Source organism: Gymnoscopelus braueri, assembly GCF_963280865.1.
Source record: "Gymnoscopelus braueri genome assembly, chromosome: 3".
NCBI lineage: Eukaryota > Metazoa > Chordata > Actinopteri > Myctophiformes > Myctophidae > Gymnoscopelus > Gymnoscopelus braueri.
Window position 1 is genome coordinate 43,775,292 of NC_137612.1, and position 18,113 is coordinate 43,793,404.

An 18,113-nucleotide genomic window follows, 5' to 3' on the forward strand; every position below is an offset into this window, starting at 1 on the left:
ATACAATTTACTCTCCCTGCCAGAGATATATTGATAATTCCCCATCTATGTAGGTCCAATTTAAGTTTATCAACAAGGGGTAACAAATTATCTCTAAACAGCTCATCTAGAGTCCTACGGATGTGTACCCCAAGTATTGAGAGCCAGAATCTGAGGTGCGAAAGGGCAGTGATCCATCTGGAATATGACGGGCCAAGTTATTTACTGGGAAACATTCACTTTTGTTATAATTTAATCTGTAGCCAGAGAAGGTACCAAATCTGTTCAACAGCTCAATGATCTTTGGGGCGGTAGAAACTGGGTCGGATATGAATATCAATAAGTCATCTGCATACAGAGAGAGTTTGTATTCCATTCCCCATCTACGGATTCCCTGAATAAAAGGGGCTGACTTTAGGGCGATAGAGAGAGGCTCAATTGCAAGAGCAAACAGTAAGGGGCTTGCTGGGCAACCTTGTCTACAGCCTCTTGAGAGTGTGAGCATCTGAGAGTTCAACCCATTGGTGACAACAGAGGCTTTTGGGGCTGAGTAGAGAAGTGAGATCAGAGAAACCAGGTTGGAACCAAAACCAAACCTCTGGAGAACCTCAAGTAAGTAACCCCACTCAACCCTATCGAAGGCTTTCTCCGCATCCAGGGAGATCACCACCTCGGGGGTCTCCGAGGATGCGGGAGAGAGAATAACATTAAGGAGACGGCGAATATTCGATGAATGGCGGTCTCTAATAAAACCTGTCTGGTCAGTCGAAATAATGTCGGCTACAACCGTCTCCATTCGTGAAGCCACAATTTTCGCAAGGATCTTATAGTCAGCATTTAAAAGGGATATGGGACGATATGAGTTACAGTTCAATGGGTCTTTATCAGGTTTTAAAATTAGAGAGATTGATGCTTCTGTGAGTGTTTGTGGTAGGGAGCCTTGGTCTAGTGAATCAATGAACATATCCAGTAAAAGTGGAGCTAGTTTATTAAAAAATAATTTGTAAAATTCAACTGGGTAGCCGTCCGGGCCAGGAGCTTTCCCATTTTGCATCGTCGAAATTGAGTCGTTTATCTCACTCAGATTCAAGGGTTGTTCTAGGGTCTCGCGCTTAACAGAGTGGAGAGTCGGGAACTGGAGGCCCCCAAGAAAACTCATCATATCTGTGGTATCTACGGGAAACCGAGAGGAGTATAAGTCAGAGTAGAAGCTTTTGAACGTGTTGTTAATATCAGCTGGGATAACTGTGCATATACCAGATGGAGTCCTTATTTGAGGGATGTTTCTAGTTGCACTCTCTTTCTTGAGCTGATGGGAGAGTAAGCGGCCTGCTTTCTCTCCATGTTCGTACACGAGGCCTCTCGACCTCAGTAACAGTTTCTCAGTTTTCTCTGTGGTAAGTAAATTATATTGCATCTGTAAATTTAGCCTCTCTTTATACGTTTCGGGGGAAGGAAATGTTGAGTAATCGTTATCCAATTTTGTAATGCTTTCAATTAGCTGGTCCTGTTGCTTTTTCTTTAATTTATTATGCTTTGAGCAGTATGATATAATTTCACCACGAATTACGGCTTTTAAAGTTTCCCAGAGTAAGGATGGAGATACTAAATCAGATTTATTGTTTAAAATAAATTCGTCAATTTTATTGGAGATCAAGGAGCAAAAACTAGGGTCATTTAATAATAAGGGGTTTAGTTTCCAAGGAGGACGAGGTTTATTTAAATTTGAAAAATTGAGATCAAGCAACAGGGGGGCGTGGTCTGAGATTACAATGGCTGAATAGTCAACGTTTCTAACTGAGGGTAAAAAGAGCTTATCAATGAAAAAGTAATCGATTCTAGTAAAAGTTTTATGTACGTTAGAGAAAAATGAGAACACTTTTTTATCAGGAAATTGAAAACGCCAGGGGTCCACACATCCCACTTGACTCATAAAAGATGATATAGCCTTAGCCATCTTGGAGAGGGGTCTTTTCTTTGAGCTCGATCTATCTAAAATTGGGTCAATGGTACAGTTTGCGTCGCCTCCAAAGATCAAATGATAAGAATTCAGATCAGGCAGGAGAGAAATTATCTTATTGATAAAGGCTTCATCGTCCCAATTAGGGGCGTAGATGTTTACCAAGAGCACTGGTGTATTAAAAAGACATCCGGAAACTATAATGAAGCGACCATAAGGGTCAGAAATAATATCCTTTGTAGTAAATTGAACCTTTTTATGGATTAGAATGGCAGTACCCCGTGTCCTCGAATCAAAGCCTGAATGAAAGATTTGACCCACCCAGTGTGCCTTCAGTCTAGGTTGGTCTTTTACGGTCAGATGCGTTTCCTGTAGGAAGGCAATCTCTGTTTTAAGATGTTTCAGATGAGAGAGAATACGCCCTCTCTTAACTGGCCCGTTCATTCCCCCAGTGTTCCAACAGGTGAACCTCAGGGAGTCCCCACCCATCCGCACGCCACTATTAGTCAAATTAGACATAATCTTAGCCTAAATTAAATAAACAAATTCAAGAAGAGAGGAGAGGGAGAGAAAAAAAAGAACAAGAGTGGAGAGCAATGCTGATAAAATATAGCTGGTGTAGTAGTACTTAGTATACCAAACCAGCCCCAACAGACGGATCAAATAAGCCATATGGTGAAGACCAGGACCCAAAACCCCCCTCCCCCCCAAAACAAAATACACATAGACAGTGACATGGGCAGTATGAGAGGCATATAGTAAGGACCAATACCTAACCTTGTCCCCCCTAACCAAACAAAGAACAGACAGACACATCAAACTAAACATAACTAGATTTAAAAACCCTAACATTATCCCTATTCCTAAGCATGTCTTCTCGGCAAAGACTAGCTGCAGGACCCTAAACATTATGTCCTTCCGGTCGCACTATACTCTGAACCCTCTATCATAGTGAGGGCTCCCGAACATATAATATCAAATATTGTGGTAGGGCATGAGTTTCAAAGCTCCTGACAGTATGAATTACTTTGTTTTCAACTCCAGTTGTCCACACACCGTAGCACCCTCCTTGGGAGTGTATGGAAGTGAATGTGTGCGCGCGCACTTAGAGAAAAAAATAATAATATATATATATAAAAAAAAATAATAATAATTAAATTAATACAATAAAAATAAAATAAAAATAAAAAAGTAAAGTCTTACAACAATAGTGATTGGACAGTGAGATGTAGCCTTAAAGCTAAAAAATAAATAAAAATAAAAATAAAAAATAAAATAAAATAATAAATAAAAAAGAAACAAAGCCACTAACAGTGACAAAAAAAAATCTATTGTAATGGCTACAATGCATACCAAGTGGTAGTACAGCATCAAAAACAATTCCCACTAAAGCAGTAATAAAGGTTGTCATTAATAAGGTGAATAAGTCTTGAAGGGAATAATAATAAAACCAATATTAGTGCCAATGATAATAAAACCAGTAATTAATGATGGTAATGAGCAAGAATTTTAACAATAATAGTAATGATGATAATAATCATAAAAGTAATAGATGGATAGTGGAGAACTGCTGTAGTTAGGTTTGTTTTACATCCATTAGTATTGTAAGTACTTAAACATTGTTGAAAAAGAAAGCCTCCGGTAATTAGTGATGGTAAAGAACAAACGTATTTATCAATGATAATATATAGCAATAATAATCATAAAAGTAATAAATGGGTGATGAGATACTGCTGTAGATATTATAAATACTTAAACCATGTTGAAAGGGTAGAAAAAATATGAAAAAATAAAACCTCTGATAGATAATGATGATAGAGAACAAACTTTAGCAATGTTAATAGTAATAATAATAATCATAAAAGTAATAGATGGATAGTGGAATACTGGTGTATATCGGCTTATCTTACATCCATTTGTATTATAAGTACTTAAACACCACTGAAAGAGAAAACCTCCGGTAATTAGTGATGGTAGAAAATAAACTTATTTAACAATAATAATATGTAGCAATAATAATCATAAAAGTAATAAATGAGTAGTGAGATACTGCTGTAGGTATTATAAATGCTTAGATTTTGTTAAAAAGTGGAAAGTAAAAATAAAAAAACTTCGGGTAGATAGTGATGGTAGAAAACATTTTTCAGCAATGTCAGTAATAGTAATAATAATCATACAAGTAATGAATGGATGTTGAAATGCTGCTGTAAATAAGCTCGTCTTACATCCATTTGTATTGTAAGTAGGATTTAGATGTTGTTAAAATGTATTCCATGAATGCAGACATTTTAATTTGAGTGAAGGGTTTATTATCCTTCACTATTTAATCACTAACAATGTGTGTGTGTGTGTGTGTGTGTGTGTGTGTGTATGTGTGTGTGTGCGCGCGCGCACAAACGTAAAAGAGGGTGCAAGCCTATGTGTACCAACTAGATGTTGGATCAGTAACCCCCCTCTCCCCTGTGAGATGACACAGCACACTAAAAGAGCCATGCACCCCAATCACATATGAAAAATTACATAGAGAGAGACATGCGGGGTGGCATGATAATAGTGGTGTAGGCGAAGGGAAGGACTGTCAGGGAGCGCAAAGTACGTTCTGTACCCCGCCGTACAGCGGGCCGCGCGTCGAGAGCGGGCAGCCCACCGGTCCACAGCACACCGCGTCCGCGGTGCGCTGTGGGCCCGCAGCCTCACCAACCCCGGCGCGCGGTCCGCCGCACTACCGAGCACAGCTTCAGTTCAACTCACGCACAATATCTCAAGTCACAATTCACAGCGGCTCTCAAGAGAAAAATGTTATTTAGATGTTACTTTGAAGCACTTAATTGGTTTCTTTGCATTCTATGTCACAGATGTCATTTTCGCTCTTATCCAGAGTGACTTACATTCTGGATAAGAGCGTCTGAAAATGTCTAAATTTTAAATTGTTCTCTTTGCAAATCATCACATTTCCTTTGGCCTATATATATGTCTGCATTTCTGTAGTGCAGGGGTCTTCAACGTTTTTCAGCCAAAGGACCCCTTAGCTGAGAGAGAGATGATCAAGCAGGGACCCCCCACTACATAGTGTATAAAATTGTGTTGCAGATTAAACTTTTTTTGTAGATTTCGTAGATGGCTCATAGACTTGTCTGACAGCACTATCACCAGTATTGGATTCATGTTCATAATGTATTTTCAAACATTTAACCAATTAAACCATCAATACTTGGTAAACTTGACCTTTCACTCTGTACTTATGTCTGCTCTGGTTTACCTGGGGGTCCCTAGCCTGAAAAGGTTGAAGACCCCTGCTCTACAGTCTACACCAAACCTTGTTGCCAAAAATAGCCGATCTACAAGCTCACAACACCTCGTGCGTTGTGAGCTTGTAGATCTGCTATTTTCGGCTAATGTTCCCCTCAGAATAGGGATGCTAGGGTTCAAGTGGTTAATGTGAAAAAAAACATTCCTATCACACAAAGATTTGGCGGCCCCCCTGTAGTAACTCTGAGGACCCCCTAGGGGTCCCGGACCCCCTGTTGAAGACCCCTGCCGTAGTGCCTTGACACAGCTCATCGACTCGCCTTAACGTGCATCCAGACAGCGTGTCCACACCAAACGGCACAGGGGAGCGTGGTGAGTGAGGTGGTGGTGAAAAGTGCGCGTTCATTTGGTTCTAAACACACAGCGGATCTGTGAGAAACGGCCAGCGAAGACAGTTTCCAAATCCGAGCCGCCATCTTGAAGATACAGCGGATCAACGCTAAACAGTGATCAGCGAGGAGAAAAACAACAACCGAGAAAATCGAGTTTTAAACAGGATCCCAGACAGGAAGCGGATACGATCGGAAAAAACGGAACCCGAATAATTCTGTTTCCGACCGGAAACGGAAATGGATCAAAAAAATTCGGAAAGTGCACCTGGGGAAATTTCAATGGGAATCGGCGGTTCGCGTAGATCTACGCGATTGGCACGCTGCGGCTTTAAATAGGTTCGCGTAGATCTACGCGATTGGCATTCAATGTGTTAAAAGAAAATGTCTGCGCTTGTTGCTAAGTATTACAGGGTGATGTTCCGTTTAACAGATCATTATCTTCAATATCGCAACCCAAATCATGCTCATAAAGTCAACTATGGAATGGTGCACAGGGCAAGCGTTGTGGTGAGAATGCATAACAAGGAGAACGGAGATGCAAAGGAGACGGCAAACTATTGCCTCCATCCTCGTTGCTTGTGCTGCAGGGCTCTGCAAGCGGACTGTATGGTAGACATTATAGAGCTTTTTATAACATCTTACAGCATCTTAATTAATGGCCTTCATATCGGCATAGGAAAACGCCAATCGGGGAATTTCCCTTCCATCGGCGGTAGACAACGGAATCGCCAGTCGGAACAAGCCTAATTTACAGCAGTTATCTTTATCAGCCATCTTTTAATGTTTCTGTACTGTATGTACAGAAACTGTACAGAGTGTGAACCGCCAGGATAGGTTGCTTTTTCTCAGTGATAGAGAAAATACCAAATGGTTCCAGCGCTAGTTGGTAATACATTTAGTTGGTCCCTAATTTTCTTGCCTTCCACAGTCCTTTGTCTTTAACTCAAATCAGTTTGAAAGCATATTCATTAATGTACTTGAAAATCAATCACTTGATACACCTTTTGCGTGGATTCCGGAATTTAAATGTCCTTGATTAATTGCATCGATTCATTCATTTAAGTAATTGGTTAATTTGTTTTGAATCATTTAACAGACATGGATGTTAGTTCAGCTGTCAATTCAGCTGTCTATGTAATTGCACATATGACACTGAAGTCAAAGCGAAGTCCTTCATTAAATCATTGTTGGCATTGATTGGCAAGATAAATCAAATCTTAAGTTTCGATTTGAATGTGTTTTTGAAAGAATGCCACAACTTCCAGTTCACCAGTCCTGCCATCAGGACCGAGGAAATCACAATTAAGAGGGAAGTGGGCGGGCTGTATGCAGGGACCTTGGGAACCAGTGTTAAAACACTGGTTCCCAAAGTGGGGTCCAAGGACCACCAGAGGTCCTTGAGTGGGCTCCAGGGCCCTAACTAAACAAAAAACTAGTTTAAACACTTAAGCCCTATTTTTTTTTTTGGGTGGGGGGGCTATTTTTGAAAAGTGTTGACAAATGTTGACAAATCTTTTGGGTTCTCTGGCACAAAATATGTTCAAATGGTAGTCCGCAGCCAAATACATAGATTTTGGGGGACCTTGACATGAAAAAATGTAGAACCACTGCGTTAAAAGATGCTGGTGGTCAGGAACACAGGGAGGGAAAGATGGAGAGCGAGTGAGAGAACAGTGCAGGAGAGGTGGTGCAGAGAGAGGGAGAGAGAGGCCCATGATCCATAAATGGATGCATGACCTTGACCTGGAAGGATTGTGACTTTAGAGGACATGTAGAGAGGAGGGGGGAGGAGAAACGGAGCATATGGAGGAGAGAAAGAGGACATGAGCCTCAAGGACTGGTAGGGAGGAGAGAGGATGGAGAGAGGGATGGAAGGAGAGGGGGATGGAGATGGGGTCATTGAGTGAAAGCTTAGCAATAGTCACATGAGAACAGAGAGTTGAACATGACACCACAGTTTACAATGTCACTTCTCTATTTCATAGTCTTTTTGCTGAGGAGTCAGAAAAAAAAACATTATAATCAAATCAAATGTTACATTAAATACAGTGTACAACATATTGCTGCTTACTCGCATCACACTGATGTGCAACATCAGAAAAATAAAATGGGGCTTAAGTGATTAATCGATGTGTTGTTATATAAGAATTATTTTACTTTAAAATAAAACAAGCTTCTCGATTATTCAATCAAATCGCTAGGAAAAGAATCAATAGTTGCAGCCCTAAATCTGTGTGTGTGTGTGTGTGTGTCTCTTTGTGTGTATCAGCATCTGCTTGACAACTTCCTCATTGCCAACGCCAGCCAGGCAGAAAGCAAGGTGTTCTACCTCAAAATGAAAGGAGACTACTACAGATACCTGTCAGAGGTCGCCTCCGGAGACTCAAAGAAGAGTGAGTACACTCATTTGGACACTTTTACCCCTCTATTACTCCCATACATCCATGTATGCAATAGATCACTGGTTCTCAATGTGTGGGGTCTGGAGACCAGTTGGGAGGCCAGTAAAGGTCCATTTAGAACCTCCTCAAGGAACCCTGAGGGTCCCTGGACCCCACCCACTTTGAGAACCACTGTAGTAGAAGATTGTGTTGTTCAATATATAGAGTCCGGGGACGTGCATGGTCATGACAAACGAGCACCTCCATTACTCCTATAGATGTATGCATAAATCAGAGTTACAGACCTTTACGGCTCTGTAACTCTGAGAGAGTACAAATGGAACCCATCTTTCTCGCCTACACTGTCTCCCTCTCAGCTTTCCTACTGTCTGTCTCCTACAGTCTCCCTCCCAGCATTCCTACTGTCTCTCTCCTACACTCTCTCAGCTTTCCTACCATCTGCCTCTCCTACACCGTCTCCCTCTCAGCTGTCCTGCTGTCTGTCTCCTACACCGTTTCCCTCTCAATTTTCCTACTATCTGCCTCTCCTACACCGTCTCCCTCTCTGCTTTCCTACTGTCTGTCTCCTACACCGTTTCCCTCTCAGCTGTCCTGCTGTCTGTCTCCTACACTGTTTCCCTCTCAGCTTTCCTACTATCTGCCTCTCCTGCACTGTTGTCTCCCTCTCAGTTGTTTCTATTCCTACTGTCTCAGTAACCTCAAAGGAAAGAAGACTGCCCTTCCCCCTACACACAGACACCAACCCATTATTCTTATATAAAATGCTGGTAATCGCTCTTAAACTGTAAACAAGGGAATAAATACAGTAATAAACAGAAGGAGATTGTGTTGTTATTCCAAGGAGGAGTAGAATGGTGGTTCTGTTTGTAGAGAAGTCTTTTCACGGCTTGAAGAGCAAGCGGCTCTATTTATAAAAATGTCTTTAACAGACGTGGTTGTTCATGTTCAGAAGAATGAAAGGACACTTTGTCTCATTGGTGGTGATGACTCAGGACCTTCTCACTGAGTTTCTCAACCAGCAGACTGGGGCCTGACAGTGGGTCACAAGACGTTCAGACAGGGTCACACAACAAAGAACAAGTTTATTTATTGTAGAACAGTGATTCTCACATAAAAAAAAAAAGTATTTCAAGGGCCCCCAGTTTGGGCCACAGACCCCCATAACTCTTAATTCACTCAGACCATTTGTTTCATTTGTACACTGAGTTACAGACCTGTAAGGGTCCATTAGGTTTTTAACTATCAATACTATAGCTGGGGACCCCCTGGAACCAACTCAATGGCTCCTGGGTGTCCCTGGACCCCACTTTGAGAACCACTATTAGTAGAAGATTGTGGTGTTCTCGGTGCTTGGCCATTACAAACAATGCAAATCATGTGAAGTGGAGCTCGGGTTCCACATGGGAGCGTGGCTCCAATGTGGATCTCGGACTTAATGTAACTAGCCGGGCTTTGACTTCAGTTGTCTATGACAGTGGTTCTCAGCTTGGGGTCCAGGGACCTCCGGGGGGTTCTTGAGGGGCTTCCAGGGGGTCCCTAGCTAAATGATTGATACTGTAGGAACTGTGGACCCTCACAGGTCTGTAACTCTTGAGAGTGTACAAATAGAACCATTCAATTTGTGGGCTCTCGGAGTTCTATTAACGCTGAGGATTTTACAATGTAGATTGAGGTTCCAGAGATGAACATTGTGTCAAATGGGGTCCCTGGCCTAATTCACACTAAAGTCAGGGTCCTAGGAAATTTAAAAGGTTGAGAACCACTGGTCTATGACGCATCTGACGTATGTCTCCGAATTTGGGCAAGGTCTCAAGCCCTATCAGGGCTCCACTGACTTCCATTATAAAAGTAAATCTTTCAGAGTATATAACATATATGTGAACAAAAATGTAGTTATGTGCCCTGCCCTGCTGGCAGTGTGCACAAGAAATTTGGCACAGATCGGTCCAGCGGTTTACAAGATTAGCTCTGGACATGTATACAGACAGATGAGACCGACCCTCTTCTAGACGGCCAGACTGGTGTAGAGCCCCTGCGGAGCTGTAAACATTTTAGTTTTCTAAAATGTAAAACCATCGTGGTAAGCTGTGTAGGAGATCACTCAGTTCAGACCTGGGTTAAATAGAAAAGAGATGGGTTTAAAATTATTTCTCTCCTCTAAGTAAAAATAGACGGTCACAAAATAAAGACCATGTTTAAAGATGTTGTGGGGCAGAACCCCTATGTCTAATATTTAAACTTTTCTTTCTTTCTTTTTTTGGTAAATTAATGTCCTACTTCATACAAGTGGCACACAAAAGTAGCAGATCTACAAGCTCACAACACCTCGATGCATTGTGAGCTTGTAGATCGTCTAGTTTCACTATTTGAAATCATTTTTAGAATAATAATGAGTGGTTTTGGACATAGTTTCCACCTGACGGCGACGATATATTAAGCTCACCATCCGACACATCAGTCACACTGGTTTAATTAACCACTGGTCGTCCCTATTTTGGATGTGTCCTATTTGAAAAAGTTCCAAATGACATGGAAAAATAGCAGATCTACAAGCTTGTAAATAATTTTTTCTATCTATTTGATCTATTTTTTATTTATTTATTTACATCGCTCCTTGCCTACGGAGCAGCTGACTTGATTCACACTGTTGCCAAGAGACGCCAGCCCATAATACTGTGTTGTCACTGTTCTCCGCCTCCTGACGCAGATCGCCATGGAAATAACCAAAACATCCATTTAGTGGCAGTCTGCGTCACCACAGCCCAACGCTCAAGACGATGACCCGGTCGACAGGGTGGGGATTGGACAACCGACAGAACAGACAATATTCTGCTGAGACAATATTCTGCTGATTTGAAATCAGTGATTTCATGTCGATATTAAGTGGGCAATTTGCCATAACTCCACTGCAAAGACATTTATACAGTGGAATTATTTATAGATACATATTTACTTTAATTTCACAGACTGAAAATTTGTAGTCAAAGTCATTGATAGATTTAACGCCTATTTTTTTTTTACCCATTTACTTTGCCTTGCTTAAGGGCACTTGAGTACTTTGCCTTGCTTAAGGGCACTTGAGTGGTGTTGGAGAAGGGTTGTGGTGGCCATTCACATACCCCTCCCGGATTTGTTTCTGCCAGTCCGCGGGGTTGAACCAGGAACCTTTCGGTCAGAAATGTGCTCCTCTAACCTCGAGGCCACCGCAGACATCACAGGCTGGTCACATGAAGTCTGAGACCCATATTGTTTCATTTACTGTAATCAGACTCCTGAATAACACGCTCAAAGAAATATAATGGAATGCATGTGGCAATTCAATTTGCTGTGCTTTGATCTGACTCGACCTGAAGCTTAATTGGTCCCTCAGGAGAGGGTGACTGTTCTCTAAAAGAAAAGAACAAGCTAAAATACTCTCTCTCTGTGTCCTCTAGCTACGGTGGAGAACTCTCAGGGTGCGTACCAGGAGGCGTTTGACATCAGTAAGAAGGACATGCAGCCCACGCATCCCATCAGACTGGGTCTGGCACTCAACTTCTCTGTCTTTTACTATGAGATCCTCAACTCACCAGACCAAGCCTGCAGCCTGGCCAAGTCGGTATGTACACACATGATTAAACATTTTTGAGGATAACAATTGATTAATACATTGTAATTAATTAATTTGTATCATTTATTTTGGACATGCTATACTGCCATCCAATGGCTGCCCATAGTAATTGCATTTTAGGGTATTCCTAGCATGGGAGTAATGTTTTTCTGTTCTGTTTTAGTATTGCCACTTTATCCTAATGTACAAGGCTAATAGGCTTAGCTGAACAAGAACAAATGCATGAGAATACCAGAGTTTAACTTTTGAAGCTTGTGTTTTCTTAATAATCTAAAAGCTGTACATGCTACTGTTTTTGTTTATTTATGAAAACTGGTTGATAGGCCAATGCACTGCTGTTATTGTTCGCTAGGATGGTGAATGGTGTCGTTAAGATTTACTGTCGATCAGCTGAACCGATTCTGAAGGATTATCTGAAGAACCTATTGTGTGTCTTAGCCCGGGTCAGGCTTTGGTGATGTCTGGATATGCCTTGTTTGATGGCAACTTCCTGTATGATGTAACTTCCTGTTTGGTGGGGTAACGTCCTTGTGTCTTCCTCTCTGCAGGCCTTTGATGAGGCGATCGCCGAGCTCGACACCTTGAACGAGGATTCCTACAAAGACAGCACCCTTATCATGCAGTTACTAAGAGATAACCTGACTGTATGTATATATATACATACACATACACACACACACACTAGCAGACACACACACACAGCACTCTTATAATGCAGTTACTGAGACTCAACATTGCTTTAAAGTGCTACATGTTCATTTCTATCTGACACCGGAACTGACAGATCAAATGATTGATTGGTTGACTGACAGATGCACGTCCTGTGTTTGTCTTTCAGCTGTGGACATCAGAAAACCAGGGTGAAGAGGCCGACCCCGCGGAGGGAGAGAACTAGAGCGCACTTCACTGTTAAACCCCACCCACTTCCTCCTCCTCTTCCTCCCCTCGCTCTCTCTTTCTTCTACTCTTCCTCACACACACACAGCCCTTCCATTCATCGGTTCGTTCTTCTTCTTCCTTGTTTTTCTGACCTTCCGGCCTTCTGTATGAACCACCGGCATGAATTGTGCCTGACCCTCAGAAAAAAACAAACGCACCCCCCGCCCCACTCCTCTCCTCTCCATACCTCCCTTGTTCGTTCGCTCCCTCTTTCTCTGTCACTCCAGGGAAGGCCGTTTTCATCAATTTCTGACCTTGCCGGCCATCCTAAAGCCTAATTTATTCATCGTATGATGGCGTTGTGGAGCGAAAATTACCCCATCTATAAGCTCACAACACGTTGCAGATGCGTTGGGTTATTACTTATTATATAACCTCATAGGAGAGGTTTTCAACAGAACGGTCTCAAATTTACAAATATCGCCTGATTTGTACTTGGTTGCATGCCGGTGTCTCGCCCAGGCTGACTGTGTACCTGGTGGGCATGGGCCAGGAACACACCGATGTGTGGATCCACAAAACCATGGCAGACATTGCAGAGAAGCTGTCCACCGCTGGCTAAGACAGACAGATAGACCTCAGAGACAGTCTTGGACTGGTATAATCGCTGTTCCCAAATAATGCCATCCTATCTTCTGAAGTGCAGGAAGAATCATCCCCAAGCTTTTCCTTTTTTTGGGGCGCCTTGTGTAGAAAATAGTTGTCCAAGTTTTGGATCGCAATCGCAGCGACGGCCTATTCCGTCGAGGACGACGGTGTCTCAAATCTTTTTGATGCATTTATTTCAGTGGGGGGAAAATTTGTTTCATATTGAGTTTAGTTTTTTTTTCCTCCAATCTACAAGCTCACAAGGCATAGCGCTGCGATGCACAACCAAGAATAAATCAGGCTTTAAATGAGCAGGGTGATTGTCTTGAGACTTTTATTTCAATCATTGTCATGTGGAAAATGGACCTTAATTATCCACGATTCAGAGCCAGGGGCCAATAATTATCTAAGTTTGACAAAAGGCTTCAACAAATGTTCAGTCCGACGCCCGTCGTGCGACAAAGTATAAATTAAGCATAAGTCTTATAAATGACACAAAGGGAGGGAGCGCTTGTTTTCAGTTCATCTACGGTTAAAGCCAGACATAATATTGATACATTTGTTAGTTTTCTTCTTCTTTTTTGACCAGTGCACCCCCTTCTTTAAAAAAAAGTACTTGTTTAATTTTGCTTCTGGATTCTCAAACCTTTCCTTGCTTCGATTCCTTGTTTCCTCCTTCCTAACATTTTGGAAAACATTGTTTTCAATCTCAATCTCTTTCTCTCTCTCTCTCTAGTGACTTATTGCATTCATAGGGTTGTCCCCTCTTCTCCTCTCTGCTTTTTCCTAGTGTACTGGCAAAAAAATGGCTGGTTTTATTCTACTTACAAGAAAACATTCAAGAAAAGTTAATTAAACTGTTCATTTATTTTCAAACAAAACACTGTGATGTTTAGTTCATTCTCCACCCATCCTAAGTCTGGACAAAACCCAGACTAATACATTGGTTTTCATTTGCCGTGGGAGGTTTTAAACATTTCAGGGGGACACAATGTCAAAAAGTTATTTTCTTTCTTTTTATTTGAGTGGCGGTGCCATTCTGCTGAGGTTAATACAGAACGGTCAATACAAGGTTGTATTGTGACACTGACCAAGAAAAAAATAACGTGAAATGAACCCACAAGTATTGATTATGCATCTGCTGTGGAATCAACTCATCTTTGTTTTGTAGGTTTGGTTTTGTTTATTTGACAAAACTCATAAAGGGTTTGATATTACTTGTGTGGTGTCTTGCCGAAAATAGGCGATCTATAAGCTCTACATAAGCTATTGGTGCGCTTATAGATGGGCTATGTTTTTAGGCGCACGACACCGGCGCGCAACAAGTCGGATCAGAATGTGTGCTTAAATGGATGTTTTGGATTATAATCTCGTATAAAAGAAAAAACAATTCCGATTTAAAAGGACCCAACCATTTTTTTTTGTCTGCCATTCCAGTTTGGAACTCAAAGATAGGTTGAATTTGAATAAAAAGACAAACATTCCATTGTGAACTTGCATAAGGTTATTCGATTGAACCCGCCATGTAGTTGTCAAACATCAATCCTTTTAACCATGTTATTAACCACAAATGTTTTATCTTTGGTTTTTTTTATATCATCTCCTAAAAATCATTTCTTTACTCCTAACATAAGAAAATTAACAATTCGGTTTGTTCTTAAACTGTAACATTTTAAAACATTTTTAGAATCTAACTGTAAACTTGACTTTTTGGAAATGAAAAACAAAAATACCTTTTGGATGTTGTTTAGATGCGAACCCGCTTGCAGAGAAAACCCATGAAACGGTTACATTTCATTCTTTGTTTGTTTAATTTACTAGTCCATCTCAATGCCCCAAACCCACAAGTCTAGAAAGCTACTCCTGTGATTCTCAACCTTTTATGTTTCAAGGATCCCCCTATGTATTTAGGCCACAGACCCCCATTTGATACAACTTTTTATTTTGTCCCTGGGACCCCAATATACAGTGTAAAATCCCCAGTGTTCAATAACTCTAGAGTATACAAATAAATGTCAGACCTTAACGGGTCCGTTCGGACCCCGGACGCAACATTGAGAAACGGCGTGTTCTTGTGCTCCTCCAATACCCTTCTGAACAGTGGCGGACGAAGTGTATATACGCAAGTATTCTTTTCAAACAGTGAAAATAGCCGATCTACAAGCTCACAGCGTGTCCATTTTAGTTTTTTGCAAGCTGATGACCTTCACTCCGTTACATTTCGAAGACAAAGATTGCACTATTGACTCCACTACATTTCTAGGAAGGGACCCCCGGGATCCAAACTTACAAAAAATGTGTCACAAAATAACCCCATAAGCCATATTTCAAAAGTAATGAATGTTTAAAAAAAAAAATGCTTGTAGATCCGCAATTTAGTTTTTCAATGCAACAATGAATTGATATTGAAAAGAATGTAGTTTGTACTTTTGAATACTTAAGTGTTCAAAAGCATGCTTTTAAAAATAATTACGATTTTTAAATCAAGTACTCCAGTACTTAAACTCGAATACAAATTTAAGTGAGCAACTTTCACTTAGAGTAATATTTTGACCAGCAGTATCGATCTATATTTTGACTTAAGTACTGGAGTTGAGTACTTTGCCCACCAATACGTTTAACTATGTAGTAAGTTGTTTTGGGTTGTGTGTTTTATGATACAAAACCTCTTTTATCCTTCAGAGTAGTAAACTGTTGCTGTCTGGCAGAAACCTTGTATCTCCATATTTCAACTTCGTTCATTCGTAAATTAATGTCGCAGAAAAGTAAAGAAAATATAAAAAATAACGTATCGCATTTCAAAATGTATTTTCGTATAATAAAAAATGTGAACATACAAGGTTCCTTCCACCCGACAGCGACAGCCACCAAATATTGAGTTAGCTGTTGAGCAAGAATTCACCTGACTATGTGCTGATCTTGAAAGTAAACTGACGCTGTCATTTTTAAGTGTCACCGTTCCACTGACGCTGTCATTTCAAAGTTTGTGCTGCCATAGCACTCAGTAGGTATGGCAGTGCTAGCTTGTGCTTGATCAAAACCTTATAACTATGATAAAAGCTAATGGGAGGAAATTGTCTTGTCACCGAGCAGCCAATGAGGACAGACTTCCTCACTAGTCATCTCTTCCTTAGAGGGGGATTTTTCCTTGGCGAAAACCTCTAGCAGCTTCTTTTTAAGAACCAGGGAGTATCTTTTCTCTGCGCACACACAGAAGAGGAGTGATGCTTTTTTTCCCTGTGCACAATGGTGTAGAGGGAAACCTTTCTCTGTGCTCACAATGTAGAACATGATGGTTGTGCCTGGTTGGTTCAGATCATGTTCTTATCATTCTGTCGTCATTAAAGAAATCCACTGACTTGTGGGTTTTTCGTTGCTGCTTTTTTCAGAATCCTGAGCAAACCTGAACACAAGCTGTCTTTCTGGTGTACATTCACACGCATACTGTAGGGTTTTAGGAAGGAACCGGGGGGGGGGGGGGGGGGTGGTGGTGTGAGTAGTGGTCTAGAGAGACAAACGCGGAGCCTTGAATTTTAGATGTAGTTGATGCATTATTATTTTTTATTTTTTTGTAAATTAAAACTTACACTTCCGTTCACTCAGTGTCACAATAATATCCTTGTTTTTTCTAGCCTGGAACATTCCGCTACAGTTAGGTGTGTTAGAGACAAAAGCCCTTCATGTGTCTGTGTCATTTCTTTTTAGTTGAGGACAAATGTTTCACGCACTGAAAGCAAAAGGAAAAAACTAACTCTTGCCCTTTTTTTTCCTTTAGCCGAACAAAAAAACAAAGGCCATTCTTCTGTTCTTCTACGCTTGATAAGAGGGGGAAACAACAGTCCCATGCAGTAGTGAATGTGGCACAAAGCCTGTTTGTATATCTGGTACCTAATAATTGCTTTTCTTTCTTTCTATCTTAATTTCTTGTTTTGTTTTTTTTTGTTTATACTGACCAGTATTCTGCGTAAAAGAGAAAAAAATGAGAAAAATACAAGCTTCTGTGACGGTTTTATTGCTTAGCACGCACGTGGTTGTGACATTTTTTAGAGTTAGCTTAAAGACAAAAAAACATGTATTAAAATGACACAAAAGACTCATCCCCCACACCTCTTTTCTCCTGGTTATTGACGTAATATTAGATTTGTGTTTTGTCTTTAAAAAAATACATAAAAACAAATTAAAAAAAGAGAAAAAAATCCAGTTCTAGGTTCTCACCTTCCATGTTATAATAAGGAAAAACAAAAAATGTAAAAGACCATTTAAAGTGAAATAAAGGTTTTATCAGTTCCATGTGATTTGTTTTGTTTTTGTTGCTGCACTGTGAAGCATGTAGGTAGAGGTTTAACAGTTAAACTTAAGCGTCACATTGTGACCTTGTAGATTGGCTATTTTCTGTATTTTTGCGTGACACTGAGTTATAAAATAGGGCTTAAGTGGTTAAAATACATAACAATTTGGGGGTCTTTGGCGCAAAAAAGTTTGAGAACCAATGTTGACTACCATGACTCTGGGTGTTACATGAGGTTGTAGGTCCACCATATAAAATGGAAGGGGAAAGAATTTAGGTTTGAACACTTGAGGTTAAATTGACTCACCAAATACTTAAAGCTGCATTCTGTAACTTGTATGCAGTGATAGAAGAAATTAGCATTATTTATTTGAGAAAAAGTAACAATACCACAGTGTAGAAATACTGTTACATTATTTACTTAAGTAAAGTATCAATACCACAGACAGTGTTGAAATACTCTGTTAAAAGTAGAAGTTTTGATTGAATACTTTATTTAGAAGTTTGCTAACGGCGTGTTTCAAATGGGGTCCTTATGTACTCAATTCATATAGTGATTAATTGCGTAAAAGTACAGTATTGGTATCAAAATATACTTAATACCAAAATTAAATTACTTATTGTATAGAAAGTATACAAAATGTGTCGCAAAACGACACATTGTGAGCTTGTAGAATGGCTATTTTCAAACAGCCATGGCTGAAGT

The 18,113-nt window shown here is 40.5% G+C and overlaps 1 protein-coding gene across 1 annotated transcript; it reads left to right on the plus strand.

The window, feature by feature from the left end:
* Positions 1-6,093: 6,093 nt before the first annotated feature.
* LOC308081958 (14-3-3 protein beta/alpha-1-like) lies at positions 6,094-17,407 on the plus strand (the record flags this gene model as incomplete). The annotated part of the gene is made up of 5 exons (XM_080423573.1): positions 6,094-6,189; positions 7,850-7,973; positions 11,417-11,580; positions 12,141-12,236; positions 12,431-17,407. The coding sequence occupies 5 exons, from the start codon at positions 6,094-6,096 to the stop codon at positions 12,485-12,487; spliced, it is 537 nt and encodes a 178-aa protein (XP_080279699.1). The 3' UTR covers positions 12,488-17,407.
* Positions 17,408-18,113: the final 706 nt, after the last annotated feature.